This window comes from Pristiophorus japonicus, chromosome 15 (genome assembly GCF_044704955.1).
Source record: "Pristiophorus japonicus isolate sPriJap1 chromosome 15, sPriJap1.hap1, whole genome shotgun sequence".
Taxonomy (NCBI): domain Eukaryota; kingdom Metazoa; phylum Chordata; class Chondrichthyes; family Pristiophoridae; genus Pristiophorus; species Pristiophorus japonicus.
Window position 1 is genome coordinate 65,930,939 of NC_091991.1, and position 24,286 is coordinate 65,955,224.

The 24,286-nt window shown below is 42.3% G+C and overlaps 1 protein-coding gene across 8 annotated transcripts in view; it reads right to left on the reverse strand.

The window, feature by feature from the left end:
* The window catches only part of nup50 (nucleoporin 50), a 78,876-nt gene that overhangs the window by 42,893 nt on the left and 11,697 nt on the right, over positions 1-24,286 (reverse strand). For 7 of the 8 annotated variants that reach the window (XM_070900551.1, XM_070900547.1, XM_070900550.1 and 4 more), the window contains one exon: positions 11,069-11,152. The exons of the other annotated variant lie outside the window; for it this stretch is intronic. In XM_070900551.1, the coding sequence (XP_070756652.1) occupies positions 11,069-11,152 (84 nt within the window). The remainder of the gene's footprint in view (positions 1-11,068; positions 11,153-24,286) is intronic. 8 annotated transcript variants of the gene reach the window in all.

The following is a 24,286-nucleotide window of genomic DNA, read 5'->3' on the forward strand; positions in this document are numbered from 1 at the left end:
TAAAGGAGGTGATCTCAGTGAAGAAATCTCCTCAGTTTTAAATGGGCAGCCCCTTATTCCAAGACTATGTCCCTTCGTTTTAGTTTCCCCCGAGTGGAAATATCCTCGTTGCATCCACCTTGTTGTGCCCCCTCATTATCGTATAAGTTTCAATAAGATCACCTCTCATTCTTCTGAACTCCAATGAGTATCGACCCAACCTACCCTCATAAGTCAAACCCCTCATCTTCGGAATCAACCGAGTGAACCTTCTCTGAACAACCTCCAATGCAAATATATCCTTCCTTAAATACAGAGACTAAAACTGTACGCAGTACTCCTCTGCTTTTATACTCTATCCCCCTTGCAATAAAGGCCAACATTCCATGTGCCTTCCAGATTACTTGCTATACCTGCATACTCTGTGTTTTATGCACAAGTACCCCCAGGTCCCTCTGTTACTCCAGCACTTTGCAATTTTTCTCCATTTAAATTAGAATTTACTTTTCTATTTTTCTGCCAAAGTGGATAACCTCACATTTTCCCACATTATACTCCATCTGCCAAATTTTTGCCCACTCACTTAGCCTGTCTCTATCCCTTTGCAGATTTTGTGTCCTCCTCACAATTTGCTTTCCCACCCATCTTTGTATCATCAGCAAACTTAGCTACATTACACTCGGTCCCTTCATCCAAGTCATTAATATAGATTGTAAATAGTTGAGGACCCAGCACCGATGCCTGTGGCACCTCACTAAGTCACTGTTTGCCAATCGGAAAATGACCCATTTTATCCCAACTCTCTGTTTTCTTAGTTAACCAATCCTTTATCCAGGCTAATATATTACCCCCAACCCCATGCAAGCCTCATTTGCAAGAAAACATTGTTAAAAACTAAAATCACAAACCAATTATTTATATCCATGAAACAAAAACTTTGGGCTCAATTTTCCCCAGTGATATGCGGTGTTTTTTTTGGCATGCACCACTTTTTTTGGCCCAAGTTTAAAATATACAAGTTTCCCCAATCAATGTGCGTCAGCGTAACTCAGTTATTTTTTTTTAGGTTTGTTTTTTGTGCGCGTCATAGGGGACGTAACCTGTCACCCACACCAATTCTGGCCATTTAAGCAAGTTTCGCCAGCTCTGATTTACTCCAATTCTTCTTAGGACAGCGTATGTGGCCTCTGTGGAAAAACCTTCTGGTGAGTTAAGAAAATTGGCACAGGTAAGTAAATCAGCGCAGCAGATGCAGTTCCAGGGCCCGGACCGCAGCAGCAGGGGGTGAGAGTGTGGGGGGGGGAGAAAGAGAAAGAAAGTGAGATAGACTTTTGTCATTATACTTGAATAATTTAATACCTCAGCCCACACTGTGTCCCTGGTTACCGTGGCAACCCGATCTTTTTGGTGCAGACCTTGGGCTCCATCCCCAAAACTAAACGACAGGCTAGGCGGTGCCAAAATGAAAAATTCAAACTGGGAAACTTGGGTGATTTTTTTTGGGCCGTACTTGCGGGGCTCCAAAAAACAACTTTGGGGAAAATTGAGCCCATAGACTTGTGGAGGAACTATCACACCAAGTTTTAGGATCATAATCCCATCAGGAAGTTTTAAAAACATTTTGTGCAGATAGCTCTTTTGGCAGGTTTTGTTCTCTTTGCCAATTTTATCCATTCTGCTTAGTTGATACTTTGCTAGGATATGATTCCATGGGTGACAATCACTTTCCAGTGCTTCACCCAAGGGCCACTATTGATAGATGAGCTTTGCCAGTGTCAATGGGGCACCCAATCATATGGTGCATCACAACTGAACCACAACATGAATTCACTCAAGGTTTACATAGGCAATATGCCTAACAATCAAAATGGGGAAATTTGGCCAAGTTCAGCACCACCCCGCTCTTCCCCCAGACAGTTGTAACACTTCTACTATTGCTCCTGGCATGATCAGCTAACTCAGCACAGACCAGGGATCTGTATGGTTTGGATACTCACTGGATAAACTTTGGGTTCGGTTATCTTTATTAAGAGTCCAGGTATTGAATGAAAGTATCATTCAAATTCTTGTGGCATTAAACAGTCGCACATCAAAAGTTAATAGACAATAGTAAGGTACAGAAGCTGAATCAGATTCCTTCCAAGCTTCATTGTTCACCAATAGGATTTCTTTTGAATCTTTTGATCCAGTATTGCAGATCCTGACTATCTGCAACATTCACATGGCTAAGCTACGGAGGATTACAAAATGACACACAAAAGTTCATCCCATACTTAGCAAACAGACTTGATGAGGCTCAAAATGTCAGAGGGCGAAGAGAGGAGAAAGGAACTAAGCGATTCAAGAGTATTCTCTTGTCGTTGGCTCTCACGATCATTTTCTCAGCAAAAGCTGAAAACCCCAAAGTCCTCGATCTCACTAAACAGTTATATGATTTGATTCCACAGTTCAATATCTGAAAATATGAAACCCTTCACATCGACAGCCACTTTCGCTTTCAAATTTAATTTTAAACAGTTACAATTTTGGTGATTTAAGGAGGTTTTCACCATCAAGCAATCCATATTAGTTCCTCCAAGGGCACTAATTCATTGATGATATAGAAGCTGCATCTTTGTAGTAATCAGCCCTGGCTGAGTTGACTGATCGAAAATTACTCTCTGCTACAACGGTTTACTGAATTACGTGTAGTCTCCTGCTACGCAACCACACACAATTCAGAATATGATATTCAATTTGAAATCATATTTAAAGGCCAAAATATCACATAATTAAATAGAATCACAAAGTACAAAAGTATCACATTTGCATAAGAGTACAAGAAAAACATCTAATAAGTGTACAACCACTCAGATGCTTTATGGCCCGGATTTTGTGGTCAGCGGAGAAGGAATGGCACTTGCCGTTCACCTCGCTGACAGCTGCCCACTAGGTTTTCTCGGGGTGTGAGCGGAGATTTGCTCTAATCCAGCAGCTGATTCAGCATGGCGTCCCGTGAGCAGGACAAGCTCGGCTCTTCAACCAGATTGAAGAATCCTCACTGAGCCTAAACCAGAGTCTGAACCAGGAAGTATAAAGCAGGAAATATAAATTATGTTTTAAATCACGTAGAGAGAGAGAAATAAAAGATTGGGAAAGACAGACAGGATTGAGAGATAAGAAACAGACCGAATAAGTTTTAAAATCTCCAATATGAATTAACTTCTGAAGGAATGAGACTCCACACTTCTAAAATTACATTTTCAGTGACAGAGAGGCTGCTTGGTAGTAATTATCAGTTACAAATCCACTTACCCCTGAAGACATCAGTCCTAAACTTTTCTGGCATCTTTAGTAGGGAACCAGTGAGCAATGTTCTCTTTAATTTTTTGGGGGTGCACAGCCCATTCAAAATACTGTGCATATAAGGTTTTTCCCATTTAAAAGTCAGCGAGCCGGCTGCCCGGGAGCTGCAGAGCACTGCGCGGCCATGTAGCTTAAAGGGAACATTGACTCCCAAGTTCACGCCACTGTACTGATTCCAGTGCAGAGTCTATCAGCGAGGACTGTTACAGCAAACCCTGTGGAGGAACAGGGTTATCTCTGACAGCAACTTCCGTATTTCTGTGTTTAACTGCGCATGTATGGACGCCAGAAGTTGCTGTCTGATTTACTCAATTAAAGCGCTGTTAGCCTCCCCGTTATTTGTTTTGCAAAATCTGGGCCAATGATTTGAATTATGACGTGATGCACATAATACAAACACGGTATGGAATAAAATACTTCCCCTAACCAGATAGCCGAACTTATAAGATGCTTTTGAACTACAGAAATCTCACTTAACCTATTAAGTTTCTCTGAAAACCTGCCTGCAAAATGATTAATGATCCTACATTCAAATATTAAAACTGTTACCTACAATATCTATAAACTATATTTTATTAAAACATTTATAACTTTGCACATTTCCTGTTACATAACTTGACTTCCTGTTGTCCCCCACCCATTATTGATTCCTATGTCTACATTTATAATAGTTTTGCTTGTGACTGTCCAATCAATATGTTTAAATTATTTTTCTATGCCAATTTTAACCTTTGTGTCTGACATTTCTAAAGTTCACAATAAGAATTTAAATAAAATTTTAAATTACATATACATACATAATACATTAACATGACTGAAATGTATCCATTAATTATTCTTTGTATCTTCTAATACCTTAATTAAAGTTTACTCGACAGTCTCAGCCTTTTCCAAAAGCCTGGGCTTGGATGTGATGTTTTTGCACTGTTAAATGAAACTGGACTGTGTAGTCGGAGTATGTGTGGTGCACCTAATTTCCCAAGATACATCAGCATCAATCAGCTGTACTGACTGATATTTTTCTTCAGCTCCCAGGGCATTCAGCCGAGCAATTTGTATTCAAATGATTTTGAAAAATGGATAAATTTCAAAAGGTTTTACTAAGGTAAAATTTAGATCTTTTTTAAAAAGAGCCTGTGTGAGTGTATGTATGTATAATCACACACCTCATCTGTTGCAGCCTTTGCTTTAAACTTTAAAATGTAGACTGAGCTAAGGGAGGAGAAGGAGAGCATACGAGAGCAAGGTGAAAGAGATGGAAAGTGTGTGTTTGTCTTTTTTTAATGTTACATCAATTAAAAAAAAAATGCACTGGCTGAAATTTGAAGCCAACAAATTATCCATTTGTGTTTTGTTGACAAAAAAAGTCACCTGGAAGAAAGATCCTAATTTCTAAATGAGACAAACAGATAAGAGGATGGAAAAAAGCTATTTGAGGGCGAGGTGGCCTCTGATCTCCCAGATCATCCTGCTGGCCGGGAGGGGGAGAGAGAGAGTGGGCACAGTGGTTAGTAGGCTTGGCGACATCTTCCGAAAACACATCAGGTTCCACACGTACATTGACGACACCCAGCACCACCTCACCATCAGCTCTCTCAACTACCTGTCAAACTGCTTGTCTGACATCCAATCTTGGATGAGACCATTTTAAATATTGGGAAGACTGAAGCCATTGCCTTCGGTCACTGCCACAAACCCAGTTCCTATCCACAGAGGTCATCCTCCTCCCTGGCCACTGTGTCAAGCTAAACCAGGCGACCACAAACTCACATCCTGACCCCATAACCTCTCCGTCAAAGATAACCTAATTCCATCTCCTTAATAGCAACCCGACCTCAGTCTATATGCTGCTGAAATCCATGCTTTCGTTATTTCCAATACTCTCCTCGCTAACCTGCCCTCTTCCATAAGAACTTTAGCTCATCCAGAACTCTGCTGTTCGCATCCGAACTCCAACCAAATCCCATTGACCCATCACCGCTGTGCTCGTTGACATACAACAGCACTCGGTCCACAAGGAGCCACAATTTTAATATTCTCATTCTGGTGTTCAAATCCCTCTGTGGATTCGCCCCTCCCCATTTTCCTCCAGGGCTATAACCCTCCAACTCTGACCTCTTGTGTAACTCTTTCCCTCCCCGCCCCCTCCTTCCTTCGCCCCACCATTGATGGCTGTGTCTTCAGCCGTCTAAGCCTTAAGCTCTGAAATTTGCTCTCTAAAAACCACCTCTTTGACCAAGCCAGTCATATCTGCTTCTTTAGCTCAATAGTTAATTCCAGTTTAAGCATACAGAAAGTGCAGTATAACAGCCAATATAGCATGCAAGGTTACTTAAAAAGTTGAGAAAAGATGACAACTGGGAATCACCACTAGGGCATCAGAGAAAGGTAAAATTGCGAGACATTACAGCCAGCCTGCTACTCAGAAAAAGAGGTTGTATGCTTATAAGAACAGCCATACATAGGCAGCCTAACAATATGTTGAAAACAGACGTTGAGCCCAGCTTTGCTGAATCTGTACTATAATCTTAAATGAAACCCAGCCAATGCTGAGATAATTTGGTACAGAACATCAAGTTTTTTGTTGTGATTAAATGCTGTTGATTGAAAGTGAGCACTAGTTTACATTTATGATAATCACCAATACCAAACCTTACGATGGTGCTATTCATATTATCATATATCCAGTTAATAATGCATCGGTGTTTGACTCAAGTTTTTCTGCCTCTGGTAAATAAATTAAAATGCACTTTATTTAATGTTGTATTGCGGGTCTGCTGTTAACAAATCAATGATCAATATCTTCTAGACTGGGTTATATGGCAAAGTCCAAACTAAGACAGTTGTGAGCATATATGAAATTGCTAAGCAGTAAATCTCTAATTTTCCAATACGTATAAATTGGGCACATGTTGGAATTTTCACATACAAAATATTCGCTATATTGTCATTCACATTTCCAAGCAGTAATCCCATTTTACAGAAAAACTATACCATCAAAACATTTAAGAAAGAACTTGTACTTTATATAGCACCTTTCACGTCTTCAGGACATCCCAAAGTATTGTATTTTTGAAGTGTAGATACTACCGTAAATGTAAGCAAACACAGCAACCAAATTGCACACAGCAAGGTCCCACAAATAGCAGTGAGATAAATGATCAGATAATGTTTTTAATTATGCTGGTTGAGTGATAAATGGTTGTAGGGCACCATTAGAATTCCTCTGCTGATCTGCAAATAGCGTAATGGGATATTTACGTTCCACTGATGGGGCAGGTGGGCCTCAGCTCAATGGCTTACTTGAAAGATAGCACCTCCAATAATGCAGCAGTGAAGCATCAGCCTGTGGTCAAATCTTTTTGGAGTCCCACAACCTTTTGGCTCAGTAGTAAGAGCACTACCTGAGCAACAGTTGACAGAGCAGGAATTAAATGTAGGTAGTGCAGGAACAGAGAGAGGCTTGCATAAGTGTTAAATTGCAGGAGGGGGCTTGAATGGAGGGGTGGGGCAACCGGTTTGTCTGGAATGAGTCAGCAGCAGGCTGGGAATAAGGCAGCTACATTTTCAATAACATGAGGAATTTCTGCAGGGAATCTCACTCCCCAGATACAAATGTCAGGTTCCTGTTGTGAGGGGGAACAGACAAGTTTTTTGAAGCGCTATTAAAATTTCAAATTATTAATATTTTAAAAAGCACAAGAAATTTAAAGCCAGAACCTGGAAGGTTCCAAAAGATCAAAATGAAGTCGGCCTCGAGCAATGTGGTGCTATGAACATACTATCGATTGCCTTGAAGATACCCAGTTTCTGAGATAAGTATATGGGAAAGTTAAGCCTTGCCAGCTTAAACCCAATAACATGTGCAAAAGCAATAGCACATGACCTTCTTCTAAGCCATGCATAAAATTTATCTCCAAACTGTAAAATTAGGAGATGCAGAAGAAAAAAAGAGAAAATGCTGGATATTCAAAATTAGAATAAAATATTGGAAAAGTGGGTCAACAAAAGTAAAAAGACATAGGTGAAGTGAAACAGTTTAACACATCTCGCATCAATAAGGAAATGAATGCGAAAATCAGAAGCATTAAGTCTGCAGAATTAAGTTATAAGACAACAGATGGAAGTTACCACAATGTGTCAGGCATAGAGTTACTGCTGGATAAGTGTTGTGCAAAGAATTAGAGCTAATTTGCACAAATACTAGAGGCATCTAAAATAATCTGGGTTAGTGCATCTGTGTCCTACAAAAAGTAAGACAATTGCTGGCCAAGCAGAGAGGTATTTCTTGCAAGAGCAGTTCTATCAAAATATTACATTGGCCCGGATTTTGCAGTGGTAATGACGGTGAACTGTACCCCTCTGAAACTGACCATAACTTCAGGATGTAGCACATGTGCAACTAAAGGCAGAAATCCTGAAGTTGCAGTCAGTCATTCTCTGCTCTGCCACAGGCTGCGCTGTGGAACTTCCCATAGCTGGCAATCAGTGAAATCAGTTGAACTGACAAAGACTTAAGCTTTTCTGCTCTAGTATCATTGTGAAACACCCCATAAAAAATTACGCCTTATTGGAATGGGTGTAACTGGGACTTTAATAGCATATTGACTGCTGAACAACTGTTCTGGCCCTGAAGCACTAATTTTACATTTGTGGAATGTCAAATTTTTCCATTATGATAAAAATTACTAGATTTTTTAAAATATTGAAACATTTAAAAAAATATTTTATGATATTTCAGTTTCTACCACAACTCCATGTGTATGCCCCAATCTTTATTTTGATCTATAAAAAAGTTTAAAATGCAAATAATCAGTGCTTTTTATTTCCTGGTTTGCTGTCTGAGAATTCTTCAATGTGATTGGTTGCTTAGACAGCCTGATAATATCACTGCTGCTCTACACTAAGGATCCCCTTTTGACAGCGCTACAATCAATTTAATGTAGAGAAAGCTCAAGCTTTCACCAGCGATCGCAAGATCTTTGTGAGCAACTTTCTTCAAGGTCAGTGGTGTTTTGCTTTACCGCTGACTGCAAATTCTGTCTCAATATAACTTTGAATGATTATTCAGTACTTAGTGCTAGAAGTAGATGGGTATATTTCAGCATTTAATCAACTCACATTTCAATATCTTTAGACAAAATATCTCCAACAAATTCCTCTCACTATATATAAATGTTCCATAAGTCTTAAAAATTGCATTTTAAAATTAGTTAATCTGTCCCCAATTAAATAGATTCAGGGTGGACAAAAATGTTAGCCAAAATAAAACACAATAGTTTAACAGCAGGAACAGGCTGTACTGCTCAAATCATAATACTAATATCAAACTTCAACCCAGGATGCAAGATGATTATTTTTTAAGGGCCAGTGCTACATGAAGTAGGTTCACAACAATTGGAAATAGTTCCTATAATTATCATAAAACATCCCAAGCTTCACAGCATGGCAAGGTACATTTTGATGTTACTTGGTGAAAATCATCTAGGATAATGATGAAGGATGGATTGTGCATGTACTGCTGAGAGAGATATAAAATATTTCTTCCCTGAGGCAACTACCACAATTTCATATTTATATATGTTAAAAAAATGAACGTTCTGCAAAAGATGAACATAACCTCTTCAAGAGCTTATTGTCCATGTGCTTTAAAACAAACGTTTCAACTTAACAGTTAGAATGCATATTGCACTGAACAATCAATTTTCTGTGCAGCAAATGGTTGATATAAAAGAAACACTGCACAATAAAAGCTTTCAATGGTTGGCAAATACAGCCTCTGACTAAGATTTTTTTTTTAATTAATAGATTGCTGGCCTTCCAATAAGGCTACCATTCTCTTGTCATATGATGCTTGGATTCAGAAAATTATGTTCCCATTCCTGAGCAATAGTTTCCAGTATTTAAACTTTCTCAAAGGCAGAGAACATGCTTGCTGACTGGGTAGCCATAATTTTCCAGGAATTAGCCCCAGGTATTGCAAAGAGGTGTAACAGTCATGGAAAGGGGGGCAGCGATCCATAATACCAGATTGCTCCAAGATTCCCAAAACTTCTCCAGATAGGCAGAGCATGGCCTATGCCTGCAATACGAGGCAGGAGGATGACTTTGTACCCTGCTACCTTTTTTTCCTGTGGTTTAGCTAATTAGGTACCCAGATTAAGGGCACTCCAAAGACAGTCTTGGGCATTCCACCTGGACACCCCTCCATATAGCAATGCAAGACAGGTGTGAAATGAGAAGTATCACCTTATTCTGGGTGTCTGCTTTGTGACCTTCACAACAAAATCTGATGTTTTGTTAATTTGCTTTGAACAACAGTACATTAATCTATACAGTACCCAAGTAAACCCAATGCGTCAAATAATAACAGATTTTTGGGTAGAATAGGTCATCGAGGCCTAAAAATACTGTAACAGAGAAGTGAAAACAGATAACTATTTCCTCAAGACAAGCAGATAAACATACGTGGACTTAATCAAAATGAAAAGAAAGAAATAGGAGCAGGAGTAGGTCATCTGGCCCCTCGAGCCTACTCCACCATTCAATATCATGGCTGATCTGATCCTAGCCTCAACTCCACTTCCCTGCCCTCTCCCCATAACCCTTGACTCACTTATCTTTCAAAAATATGTCAATTCCTTGACCCAGCCTCCACAGCTCTGTAGGGTAGAAAATTCCAAGTAATTTGGATGTGTGGGATGTCAAAAAATTTCAGAACTTAAATCAATACAAAATATTCATTTCTTAAATATAGTTCAACAAAAAGTGCAAAAATTGAAGTTAGTTGCAAATGCAACGAACAGTTCCTCTCTTTTCTAAAAAATATCTGAGAGATAGCCATACACTGCCCTCAAAAATAATGCAACAGTAAACTTGAGTAATCATCATTGAAATACTCTCCCAGCTAGGCTTCCCTGCCCCTCAGGATTCAGAAAGAATTTGAGCAAGTTTCCAGCTCCACAGGTGAGTCACTGTGCTAGAAGGCAACATGGCTTAACATCTTTAATATATAGCTGCATAAATTAGGCCACGTCACCCATTTTCAGAGCAATTAACAGACTTCAATGATGCAGATTAGCCCGGGGGGGGGGGGAACAGAAAGAAATATGGTATTGAAGCTTTTGAAAGCCATTACTACACATACATGGTCTTTTGGAAGCTACAGGTGGAATCAAGTACTTTATTCCCATTGTCCTATTCATTTATATTCCAAGACATAAAGTAATGCTTTATATGGTTAGGAAACTCTGAATAGATTGGGAAAATGAAAAGTATCCCTTTTATAACTGCATGGGAATATCATGCTCATGTTTATTGAAAGAGATTTTATTTAATACAAAATTAAACAAAAATGCTGGAAATACTCAGCAAGTCAGGTAGCATCTGTGGAGAGAGAAAAAAAAAAAGTGTTGAAGTTTCAGGTAGATGACCTTTCTTCAGAACGGAAAGCTGACGATAGGTCATCGAACTGAAACGTTAACTGTTTCTCTCTCCACAGATGTGGTCTGACCTGCTGTGTATTTCCAGCATTTTCTGTTTTTATTTCCAATTTCCAGAATTCAGTATTTTGCTTTTCATTTGTCTGATCCGTGGAGATGGGAACTTGCTCGATTTTTCTTAATCCTGGAGAGCAGGGATGCCTAGCCGGAGTGTTTCAATGACATTTTAATAAATGTCTGGAGGTGCAAAGCTCCACATAACACTCAAAAATGTAATTAAAAAGTCGTATTATATGACTTGCCTCAGTGAGAATGTTTCTGCGTTTTGCTTTTTTGATAGCTCTGTTTTTCAACACATCTTCACTTGCAACTGAAAAGGTTCCTGCCTAGAAAGCAGAAGTAAAACAATGTCAACCAATAATTCTACATCTGGTTTTTCATAGTAAAAGGTTAAGTTTTTAAATTGCAATAAAGTATCAGTGTGGCTCAGTTGCATTCTCACCGGAGATGAGGGGGTTGACTGATGAGGGTAGGTTGGGCCTATACTCATTGGAGTTCAGAAGAATGAGATGATTTTATCGAAACATACAAGATAATGAGGGGGCTTGACAAGGTGGATGCACAGAGGATATTTCCAATCATAGGGGAAACTAAAACTAGGGGACATAGTCTTAGAATAAGGGGCCACCCATTTAAAACTGAGATGAGGAGGAATTTCTTCTCTCAGAGGGTCTAAAGGCAGAGATACAGATTTTTGAGCAATAAGGGAATAAAGGGTTATGGGGAGCGAACAGAGAAGTGGAGCGGAGTCCATGATCAGATCAGTCATGATCTTATTAAATGGCGGAGCAGGCTCGGCAGCCCAGGTGGCCTACTCCTGCTTCTATTTCTTATGTTCTTAGAGAGTCAGGAGGTTGTGGGTTCCAGTAATTCAGGTGAACATAAAAGAGTCCCTGGCCTATTCAAACAAGAACTAGGAATTCTCTGTGCTTTTGCCAACATGCTCAGCTAACATGCCTTCCTCAACCAACAGCGCCAAAGCTGGGATTTCATCTCATTTACCATTTGTGGGACATTGCTACATCTTACTTGGATGCTGCATTTGTGCATAATAGTGTATGCACCAAAAGCAATTCATCGAGATGATTGGAGGGTACAATACAGTGCTATAATACAAGTTCTTTCTTCAGTTTTTACATAGTAATCTATCACACTAGAGAGATCTGCCAGCATTAGAAAATTGCAGTTTATACTCTAGGAGTGAGTTTCAAACCAGACCAAGCAAACCCCAAATGTTTATAATTCATTTGAGAGTGTTACTACTTTAGTAGTGAGTGGCATAATATAGTTACAGCAGAACTTTTTCCAATGTAGCCCATCAGCTCTGTTCCCTCTAAGATGTGCACGGTCGTGCATGGATCTGTTAGCTCCTGCGCACTTCAGATTTACTGGACAGCTGGAGCAGGGTGGGCAGGGCCCAATACTGAACTAGTGGGAAAAAGTCATAGCACTGAAAGAACAGCCTGGGAATTTCAGAGCTGATCCGAATGGGAACGGTGTTTGGTAAGACGGTGTTTGGCAAGTGCCCTGGAACCCGGCAAGCATGGTCTTGGACGGCCGTTGACTAACGATGGCTGTAGGATCTACAATTCTCTGTGCCTCAGCAACCACTCTATCTAAATTGCTGATTTCAGCACAGAGTGTGCATGCTCCATAGAGCCGTAGTGCATTCTTAAGAGAAATAGTCAGACTCCGTGGAAACGGGGAGGCACTGGAGTTGGGCCCGGCCGCTGATTCGGGGCATGAGACGTGCACCCGGTGACTTGTCACTGAGGCCTGCGCGCGCCACCTGTTCAGTTTCCTGGACGTGCTCCTTGCATACTCCGCGCAGGAAGGCAGTCTCCAGCCGCACCTTGGATCAGCACACTGCGGGAGCCTGACCGACAACAACATAAGTCACCAGCTCTTTGGGTATGCAAGTTGTGTGCTAATTATTTTGATAAAGGCTTTTTTTTTAGGATTATCAAACTGATGTTGAAGATTGTATTCAGATTCCTGAGAAGGGTGTCTGTCACATTCGTGTTTCAGCATTGCATTTCCAACTCTGGGAGTTGGGTTTGAATCCATTGCAGAGAGATGAAAGGAAAGTCTCTGGTCTGTTTCGAAAGACCAGGGCAGTTTTACTTAAACCACATAACATTATGCGAGTTTGGAATCACTCTGAAGGCTGAAATTTTAGGAAAGTTAACAGTTTACACAATGATGGATTACTGCTAGCTTAAAAGTAATGATAGAAATTCTGGGCTCTCATGCTCTCTTCTTCTCTTAGGCAGTCTCCCGGAGTAGAGGATGACTTGCTGCCACACTAATGAGAGTGTGTAGATCCTGCATTGGTTTCATTAGGTGGGGCAGGCAGTGAGTTGGGTGCTTGATTTGTCATACTACACACCTTCTGCTGTTTGTACATGCAATAAAACATTGAAAACGGGTTAAATTTGACTCTGTGTACTTTCCAAAGGACATAAGTCCTCAGATAGAAACCACTGAGTGAGTGAAGACATGAAAGTAAATTGTTGTATTTTTCTTATATTTGGAATATATTTATTTTTAGGTTAACTTTTTTTTAATTATCCCGATCGCTAGACAGGAAGTGTCTCGGTGAACCTAAATTATTCCAATCGCTAGACAGAGCGGGTCTTGGTGAACCTCTTCAGGCAAAACTTTTTTCATAGTGTAATGCAGACAAAAGTGAGCCATGGATGTGTAACCCAAAAAGACGGCCCTGAACTGGAAATATAAATTTAAATGAGTGTCTGATTAAAGCTGAACAATAACCAAGGCGGGAGGGAAAGGGAAGCACTTTTTAAATCTTAAATTAGACTGCAGTTCTACAAGTACTTTTGCTCCCGTGGATAGTGGTTTTGGGTGCACTTCAATGAAAAGGTAGTCATAGAACCCTGCAGATAATTAAGGGTACGTGAGGCGTGAGGCACGAGTCCCATATGGGTTTATGTTTGCACTGAGTGCATGTTAATTCCAGCTTTAGTTTCTCACCTCCTTCCAACAAATAATGGAAACAAAAAGTTATTGCTAATGTCTGGTGTAATAATAATACTTAACAGAAAAAGTAATTTGGTTCATCAGGTGTTTTCCTCCCACCAACAATATCCAGTCCATTTGTTTTTGAGGTGGCACGTTAAATCTGTTCCTGTGGTTCAGACGAATTAATAAGGGACAGCCCGCATGGATAAATCCTGTCTGATTGAGGTAGCATGGGATGTGTGAGAATTTGCCCAGAATGTATATTGAAGTGATCATTTGTGGCTCTATCAAGGGGATATAAGCAGGCTAAGTGAGTGGGCAAGAACATGGCAAATGGAATATAATGTGGAGAAATGTGAAGTTATCCACTTTGGTAGGAGAGAGAGAAAAACAGAGTATTTTTAAAAAAAATTCTTATACAAACGGTGAGAGATTGGGAAATGCTGGAGTTAGAGGGACCTGGGTGTCCTTATACACAAATCATTGAAAGTTAACATGCAGGTACAGCAAGCAATTAAGAAAACAAATGGCATGTTGGCCTTTATTACAAGAGGATTTGAGTACAAGAGTAAAGACGTCTTACCGCAATTATATAGGGCCCTGATAAGACCACACCTGGAGTATTGTGTAGTTTTGGTCTCTTTACCAAAGGAAGGATATACTTGCCATAGAGGAAAGCAACGAAGGTTTACTATACTGATTCCTGGGATGGGGGGAGAGATTGTCCTATGAGGAGGCCCAGTTCGAGGCCCTCAGTATTCTGGCCATTGGGTTGCATGCCCCATTTCTGTGGATGTGATAGCTGACGAGAAGTGTAACTGCTGAAGGCAAGTTAACTACAAGTCCCACTCTAGAGACTGGAGGACATAATCCAAGCTGACATTTCAGTGCAGTACTGAAGAAGTGGTGCACTGTCGGAGGTACAGTCTTACAGATGAGACATTAAACTGAGGCCCCATCTGCCCTCTCAGTTGGATGAAAATGTTCCCATGGCACTATTCAAAGAGCAGGGTAGCTCTCAGCAGTATCCTGGCCAATATTTATCCCTCAACCAACATCACAAACAAATCACTGGGTCATTATTGAATTGCTGCTTGTGGGACATTGCTATGTGCAAACTGGCTTGCTGCATTTCCTGTATTAGAACAGACTATACTTCAAAAGTACTTCATTGACTGAAGCACTTCTGGGATGTCCTGAGGTCGTGAATGACCGAGGACTAAATTGGGCCATATAGTGCAAGTTCTTTTTAAAAATGGCATTACATGGCCACGCAATGATCGAAAATGCTGCTGACTGGAAGTGCGCAGGATGTCATTTTGGTTAAGGGGCTTGCATGCACGTGCCCAATGACCACTGGCAACATCTCGAGCAGCGAGGTGGCGACACAAATCAGTGCACAACACTGATTTGATGTCAGCGCTGCCACTTTCAAACTCCATATCTCAAGTCTTAATCTTGCACAGCTGACTATGATGTTAAACAGAACGAAGAACTCTTTCTCCGCCCCCCCCCCCCGCCCCATCCCCATTAAAAAAAAAAGGGATTATGGATTACTTATAGGTTAGTTGCTGGATTATTTCTTCTGGCTGTTGGTGCAATTTTGTGTTTTTGGAGCTATTCTATACTTGAGCTGGGTGGTGTTGAAGAAGTTTTTTGGTCATTTAAAATCTTCCAGACATGGGTGGTCTGATAGTGCATCCTCTGGAAATTGAACTTGGCTGGGAGAATGAAGAGAGGTCACACAGATAAACACATGAAGGAGAAAGGAATAGGAGAGGGAGAAAGGAATATAAGGATATGTTGATGTGGTTAGATGAAGAAGGGTGGGAGAAGATGACCCCAAGATGTTATGGCATGGTCCTGTTGGGCCAAATGGCCCATTTCTGCGCTGTAAATACGATGCAATACTAATGCAAGGTCAGCGACCAAAAGTCTTATTGACGAGTAGCAATCGTATCAAACCAAAATGATCCAGCCTCCACAGCTTTCTGGGGCTGAGATTTCAGGAGAAGAAATTCCTCATTTGCGTTTTAAATGGGCGACCCCTTATTCTGAAACTATGCCCCCTAGTTCTAGATACACCCATGAGTGGAAACATCCTCTCTGCATCTACCCATCAGAATCTTATACAAGATCACCTCTCATTCTTCTAAACTCCAATGAGTACAGGCCCAACCTGCTCAACCTTTCTTCATATGACAATCTTAGGAATCAACCTCATGAACCTTCTCTGAACTGCCTCCAATGCAAGTATATCCCTGCTTAAATGAGACCAAAACTGTATGCAGTACTCCAGGTGTGGTCTTACCAACACCCTGTACAGTTGTAGCAGGACTTCCCTACTTTTATACTTCATCCCCAGTGCAATAAAGGCTAACATTCCATTTGCCTTCCTAATTACTTGCTGTACCTGCATGCTAACTTTGTGTTTCATGTACAAGGACGCCCAGATCCCTCTGTACCGCAACATTTTGTAATCTCTCCCCATTTAAATAATGATTTGCTTTTTTATTTTTCTTACCGAAGTGGATAACCTCACATTTTCCCACATTATACTCCATCCGCCAAATTGTTGCCCACTCACTTGGCTTATCTATATTCCTTTGCAGATTACGTGTGTCCCCCTCACAACTTTCTTTCCCACCTATCTTTGCATCATCAGCAAATTTGGCTACATTACATTCGGTCCCTACATCCAAGCCATTGATATAAATTATAAATAGTTGAGGTTCCGGCACTAATCCCTGGGATGGTCATGTTTGACTAACTTGATTGAATTTTTTGAGGAAGTGACAAGGAGGGTCAATGAGGGTAGTGCGTTTGATGTAGTGTATATAGATTTTAGCAAGCCACTTGTGTAGTTACCGGTGCACAACACTGGGGCAACCCAGTATTACCCCTATTGATTTATTTAAATTAGGCAACTGATGCACCTCCTCTGCAAACTCCACATTTAAATGTGAATATCATCAGACAAGGTTAAAACTCAGAAAAAGGACAAATACTAACCCAGGCCAGTGGACTACCAGAGTCGTATGTGTGCAGCGTAGTGGTCCCGACCTGCGCAAGAACACCAGCGGCAGGTCGGGGCCATAAAAGGCGAGCGGCCCTGGGAGCAGTGTGGCGGCGTACTGCTGGTGCAAGAGGGCGACGGCAATGAAGAGGGTGACTGGATTGGACTTCACCATAATCCAGGTCGCTGATTGGAGCGTGGGCAGGTACAGCAGGAGTGGCGAGGTCGGGGCACAGGAGCAGTGAGTGATCATAGAACGGCATGATCAGGGCCCAGAAGAGGCAAGGGCCCTGGGGCAGCACGGGCCAGCCCACACTGCAATATATGTGTGCGCACTAGGTCTGTGCATCAAAGTGGTCCCCAGTCGTCTTGGTTAATCCTTGCCACTGGACCAAGACCTAGCTGTCAAGCCCATGTGGTGGCTGGTGTGCAATGGCCACCATACGGTTAAAAAAATCCAGGCACAGGCACCTTCCACCCTTCAACATGTAGTTCGGGACCTGGACTATCAGGTCCCACATTGAAACACCCGTGAACTCATCCCTTTTTGGTGTGAAAGCAAGTCATCCTCGATACGAGGAACCATCTAAGAAGAGAAGAAGATTTTAGCAAGGCTTTTGATAAGGTCCCACATGGCAGACTGGTGATTAAAGTAAAAGCCCATGGGATCCAAGGCAAAGAGGCAACTTGGATCCAAAATTGGCTCAGAAGCAGGAAGCAATGGGTAATGGTCAATAGGTGTTTGTGACTGGAAGGTTGTTTCCAGTGGGGTTCCGCAGGGCTCAGTACTAGGTCACTTGCTTTTTGTGGTATAGATCAATGATCTAGACTTGAATATTGGGGTTTGCAGATGGTACTAAAATAGTCTGTGTGGTTGATAATGAAGAAGAAAGCTGTAGACTGTAGGAAGATATCAATGAACTGGTCAAGTGGGCAGAACAGTGGCAAAGGGAATTCAATCTGGAGAAATGTGAGATAATGGTTTTGGGGAGGGCTAACAAGGCAAGGGAATACACATTAAATGGTAGGACACAGAAGTGTAGAAGAAAAAAGGAACCTGGGAGTGCATGTCCACAGATCCCTGAAGGTAGAAGGCCAGGTGGATAAGGTGGTTAAGAAGGCATACGGAATGCTTGCCTTTATTAGCCGAGGCATAGAGTACAAGAGCAGGGAGGTTATGCTTGAACTCTATGGGCCCAAGTTTCGGGCCACGCCTAGAACGGCGCAGCCCCGACTTGGACGCCCGTTTTTCACGCCACAAAGTGCGCCTAAAAAAACTTCCAGATTCTCCTGCTCCCTGCTGGTCCTCTGGCCCTCGGCGCGGCGCAGCACGAGCTGTGGGAGGCGGAGCTAGATCCCTGCGCTGAAAACAGTGCCGGGACCTCTGCACATGCGCGCTACAGTGGGCACGCATGTGCAGTAGCTCCAGGCGCCCAAAACTGTGTGGGAGGGGCCTGAAGCATGCAGCCCCTAGCCCTGGCCGAATGGCCTCCCGCGCCCAGCTCCTGCTTCCTCCCGACCCTGGCTCCCTCCCTCCCCCCCACCTACCCGAACCAACACGACCTCCTTGGAACAGAGGAGGCTGAGGGGAGACCTTATTGAGGTGTATAAAATTATGAGGGGTCTAGATAGACCTATTTCCCTTAGCAGAGGGGTCAACAACCAGGAGGCGTAGATTTAAAGTAATTGATAGGAGGTTTAAAGGGGATTTAAGGGAAAAAAATTTCACCCAGAGGGTGGTGGGGTCTGAAACTCACTGCCGGAAAGGGTGGTAGAGACAGAAACCCTCATCACATTTAAAAAGTACTTGGACGTGCACTTGGAAGTGCCGTAACCTAAAAGGCTACGGACCAAGAGCTGGAAAGTGGGATTAGACTGGTAGTTCTGTCAGTGGGCGCAGACACGATACACCAAAATGGCCACCTTCCGTGCTGTAGATTTCTATTATTCTATAAAATGACAACAGATGAACTGGTCATTGTCACATTGCTGTTTGTGGAACTGTGCTGTGTGCATATTAGCGGCCGTGTTTCCTACGTTACATCTGAAAAAGAACATAATTGGCTGTAAAGCGCTTTGGGACATCCCGAGGTCGTGAACGGCGCTATATAAATACAAGTTCTTATCTTGCATTGGGCAAGGACAAAATCAGACTTGGCTGTGATGTCCCCATGATCAAACAGATCCTGACACTCAAGGTTCACGGATGAAGAATTATTAGCCCAAGAGTAACCAGCCTGAAGAACTGCACACTAACCAGCAATGACCTCAAGGAGAGGATAAAGCCAGTGAGAAGAATTTAAAAAGGATAGCGATGGGCCACAGAGGTCAATATGATACACGTTCCAAGTTAATCAGCTGTTGAAGCACAACTTTGTTACTAAAATTAATATCTGGTTCATCACAATGTTGAAAGGATCAGGTTCTGAAATGTGTCTACGACAAACAAAATCAATGTGACCTTCTATTACAAGCTTCTAAGAGGCTGATTTTAAAATAATTACGAGCCAACATATTATCAAACCCGCTTTGGTGAAAGTGTAGTTTTGTATTGTTCAACTTCAATTTTTTTTTTTTTTTTAAGTGCAAGCTTATTTAAACTACCCTCCTATGTCGTGGTCTCACCAATCAATATTACTTGTAGCGGACATGCTCCTAACTCTCAGCTTGTGCTGCTCTCAAGTTAGCTCCTGGGAGGCACATTGCAATGAAATGGTGATAGCTCTCCTGCCTTTCAGGATATTGTTGGTCTCTGCTCAGAACAAATACAAAATACCGTAGTTGGCATTGTGAACTTTGGAGTTAGGAAGAGGAGGATTAAGAAAATTAAACCAACATTCCACCTCTGTGATTCCTTAACATTCTTCATAAAAATCAATTCCGAGAATCAAACCAATTGTCAATCTTTCTCCATCCTATCTCCAGATTAAACGAAGTAGCATGACCCAGTAGTAAGCTTGTTACGTTGCAATGGGAAGTATTGCATAGGAAAGCTGCAATGTGCTTAGTTTATCTATATGCAAACAACCCATGAACAGGGTAGAACAGCTACTATATTTGCTTTTTTTAAAGCTTTAAAATTATAACATGTTTGCTCACTGCATGCAGTCAAATCACAGTATTAACTATCCAAATCAAGGTGTTCAGACGTATTGTGGCACATGACTTATGCTGGAGATTAACAAATCATGCTAATTGTAGAAGTGTGGGAAGAGCAGCAGCAGTAGATTCTCTTCAATGTCACAGAATTTTAACTGACTTTATTCCCCGTTACATGTAATCTTTTGCTCACGTACTGCCATTTCTGTGATATCCCACCCCATAACACACACCATATATGCTCTCCCAACCAAAACACACACCATAGAAACATAGAAAATAGGTGCAGGAGTAGGCCATTCGGCCCTTCGAGCCTGCACCGCCATTCAATAAGATCATGGCTGATCATTCCCTCAGTACCCCTTTCCTGCTTTCTCTCCATACCCCTTGATCCCCTTAGCCGTAAGGGCCATATCTAACTCCCTCTTGAATATATCCAATGAACTGACATCAACAACTCTCTGCAGCAGGGAATTCCACAGGTTAGCAACTCTCTGAGTGAAGAAGTTTCTCCTCATCTCAGTCCTAAATGGCCTACCCCTTATCCTAAGACTGTGTCTCCTGGTTCTAGGCTTCCCCAACATCGAAAACATTCTTCCCACATCTAACCTGTCCAGTCCCGTCAGAATCTCACACATTTCTATGAGATCCCCTCTCATCCTTCTGAACTCCAGTGAATAAAGGCCCAGTTGATCCAGTCTCTCCTCATATGTCAATCCAACCATCCCTGGAATCAGTCTGGTGAACCTTCACTGCACTCCCTCAATAGCAAGAACGTCCTTCCTCAGGTTAGGAGACCAAAACTGAACACAATATTCCAGGTGAGGCCTCACCAAGACCCTGTACAACTGCAGTAAGACATCCCTGCTCCTATACTCAAATCCCCTAGCTATGAAGGCCAACATACCATTTGCCGCCTTCACCGCCTGCTGTACCTGCATGCCAACCTTCATTGATTGATGAACCATGACACCCAAGTCTCATTACACCTCCTCTTTTCCTACTCTGCCGCCATTCAGATAATATTCTGCCTTCGTGTTTTTGCCCCCAAAATGGATAACCTCACATTTATCCACATTATACTGCATCTGCCATGCATTTGCCCACTCACCTAACCTGTCCAAGTCACCATGCAGCCTCTTAGCGTCCCCCTCACAGCTCACACCGCCACCCAGCTTAGTGTCATCTGCAAACTTGGAGATATTACACTCAATTCCTTCATCTAAATCGTTAATGTATATTGTAAAGAGCTGGGGTCCCAGCACTGAGCCCTGCGGCACTCCACTAGTCACTGCCTGTCATTCTGAAAAGGACCCGCTCATCCCGACTCTCTGCTTCCTGTCTGCCAACCAGTTCTCTATCCACCGTCAGTACATTACCCCCAATACCATGCGCTTTGATTTTGCACACCAATCTCTTGTGTGGGACCTTGTTAAAGCCTTTTGAAAGTCCAAATACACCACATTCACTGGTTCTCCTTTGTCCACTCTGCTAGTTACATCCGCAAAAAATTCCAGAAGATTTGTCAAGCATGATTTCCCTTTCATAAATCCATGCTGACTTGGACCGATCCGGTCACTGCTTTCCAAATGCGCTGCTATTTCCTCCTTAATGATTGATTCCAACATTTTCCCCACTACTGATGTCAGGCTAACCGGTCTATAATTACCCATTTTCTCTCTCCCTCCTTTTTTAAAAAGCGGTGTTACATTAGCTACCCTCCAGTCCACAGGAACTGATCCAGAGTTGATAAGACTGTTGGAAAATGATCACCAATGCATCCACTATTTCTAGGGCCACTTCCTTAAGTACTCTGGGATGCAGACCATCAGGCCCCAGGGATTTATCGGCCTTCAAATCCCATCAATTTCTCTAACACAATTTCCCGCCTAATAAGGATATCCTTCAGTTTCTCCTTCTCACTAGATCCACTCTCCCCCAGTACATTCGGAAGGTTATTTGTGTCTTCCTTCGTGAAGACAGAACCGAAGTATTTGTTCAATTGGTCTGCCATTTCTTTGTTCCCGATTATAAATTCACCTGAATCCGACTGCAAGGGACCTACATTTGTCTTCACTAATCTTTTTCTCTTCACATATTTAAAGAAGCTTTCGCAGTCAGTTTTTATGTTCCCTGTAAGCTTCCTCTCGTACTCCATTTTCCCCCTCTTAATTAATCCCTTAGTTCTCCTCTGTTGAATTCTAATTTTTCTAGCCAATTTATATGCCTCTTCCTTGGTTTTAACACCATTCTTAATTTCCCTTGTTAGCCACAGTTGAGCCACCTTCCCCATTTTATTTTTACTCCAGACAGGGATGTACAATTGCTGAAGTTCATCCATGTGATCTTTAAATGTTTGCCATTGCTTATCCACCGTCAGCTCTTTAAGTATCCTTTGCCAGTCTATTCTAGTCAATTCATGCCTCATACCGTCGAAGTTACCTTTCCTTAAGTTCAGGACCCTAGTTTCCAAATTAACTGTGTCACTCTCCATCTTAATAAAGAATTCTACCATATTATGGTCACTCTTCCCCAAGGGGCCTCGCACAACAAGATTGCTAATTAGTCCCTTCTCATTACACACCACCCAGTCTAGGATGGCCAGCTCTCTAGTTGGTTCCTCGACATATTGATCTAGAAAACCATCTCTGATACACTCCAGGAAATTCTCCTCCACCGCATTACCACCAGTTTGGTAGCCCAATCAATATGTAGATTAAAGTCGCCCATAATAACTGCTGTACCTTTATTGCACACATCCCTTATTTCTTGTTTAATGCTGTCCCCAACCTCACTACTACTGTTTGGTGGTCTGTACACAACTCCCACTAGCGTTTTCTGCCCTTTGGTATTCCGCAGCTCCACCCATACCAATTCCATATCATCCAGGCTAATGTCCCTCCTTACTATTGCATTAATTTCCTCTTTAACCAGCAACGCCACCCCGACTCTTTTTCCTCTCTGCCTATCCTTCCTAAATGTTGAATACTCCTGGATGTTGAGTTCCCAGCCTTGGTCACCCTGGAGCCATGTCTCCGAGATGCCAATTACATCATATCCGTTAACTGATGTCTCCGCAGTTAATTCATCCACCTTATTCCAAATACTCCTCGCATAGAGGCACAGAGCCTTCAGGCTTGTCTTTTTAAACACACTTTGCCCCTTTAGAATTTTGCTGTAATGTGGCCCTTTTTGTTTTTTGCCTTGGGTTTCTCTGCCCTCCACTTTTACTACTCTCCTTTCTATCTTTTGCTTCTGCCTCCATTTTATTTCCCTCTGGCTCCCTGCATAGGTTCCCATCCCCGCCATGTTATTTTAACTCCTCCCCAACAACACTAGCAAACAATCCCCCTCGGACATTTGGTTCCAGCCCTGCCCAGGTGCAGACCTTCCAGTTTGCACTGGGCCCACCTCCCCCATAACCGGTTTCAATGTCCCAGGAATTTGAATCCCTCCCCTTTGCACCACTCCTCAAGCCACGTATTCATCTAGGCTATCTTGAGATTCCTACTCTGACTAGCACGTGGCACTGGTAGCAATCCTGAGATTACTACTTTTTAAATTTAGCTCCTAGCTCCCCCTAAGTTAGTCTCGTAGGACCTCATCCCGTTTTTTACCTATATCGTTGGTACCTATGTGCACCACAACAACTGGTTGTTCACCTTCCCTTTTCAGAATGTCCTGCACCTGCTGTGAGACATCCTTGACCCTTGCACCAGGGAGGCAACATACCATCCTAGAGTCTCGGTTGCGGCCGCAGAAACACCGATCTATTCCCCTTACAATCGAATCCCCTATCACTATAGCTCTCCCACTCTTTTTCCTGCCCTCCTGTGCAGCAGAGCCACCCACGGTACCATGAATTTGGCTGCTGCTGCCCTCCCCTCATGAGTCATCCCCCTCAGCAGTATCCAAAGCGGTGTATCTGTTTTGCAGGGGGATGACCACAGGGGACCCCTGCACTACATTCCTTGCACTGCTCTTCCTGTTGGTCACCCATTTACTATCTGGCTGTGTACCCTTTACTTGTGGTGAGACCAACTCACTAAACGTGCTATTCACGTCATTCTCAGCATCGTGCATGTTCCAGAGTGAATCCACCCGCAGCTCCAGTGCCGCAATGCGGTCCGTCAGGAGTTGGAGACGGACGCACTTCCCGCACACAGTCGTCAGGGACACCTCTTCCCACATAGTACAGGAGGAGCATAACACGTGTCCGAGCTCTCCTGCCATGACTTAACCCTTAGATACACTTAATTTGGCAACAACAATGTTACTTACTGATAAAGAAAACGAAAAACTACTCACCAGCCAAATCACTTACCCCCTTGGCTGTGACTTCACCTTTCGATTTTTTTCTACT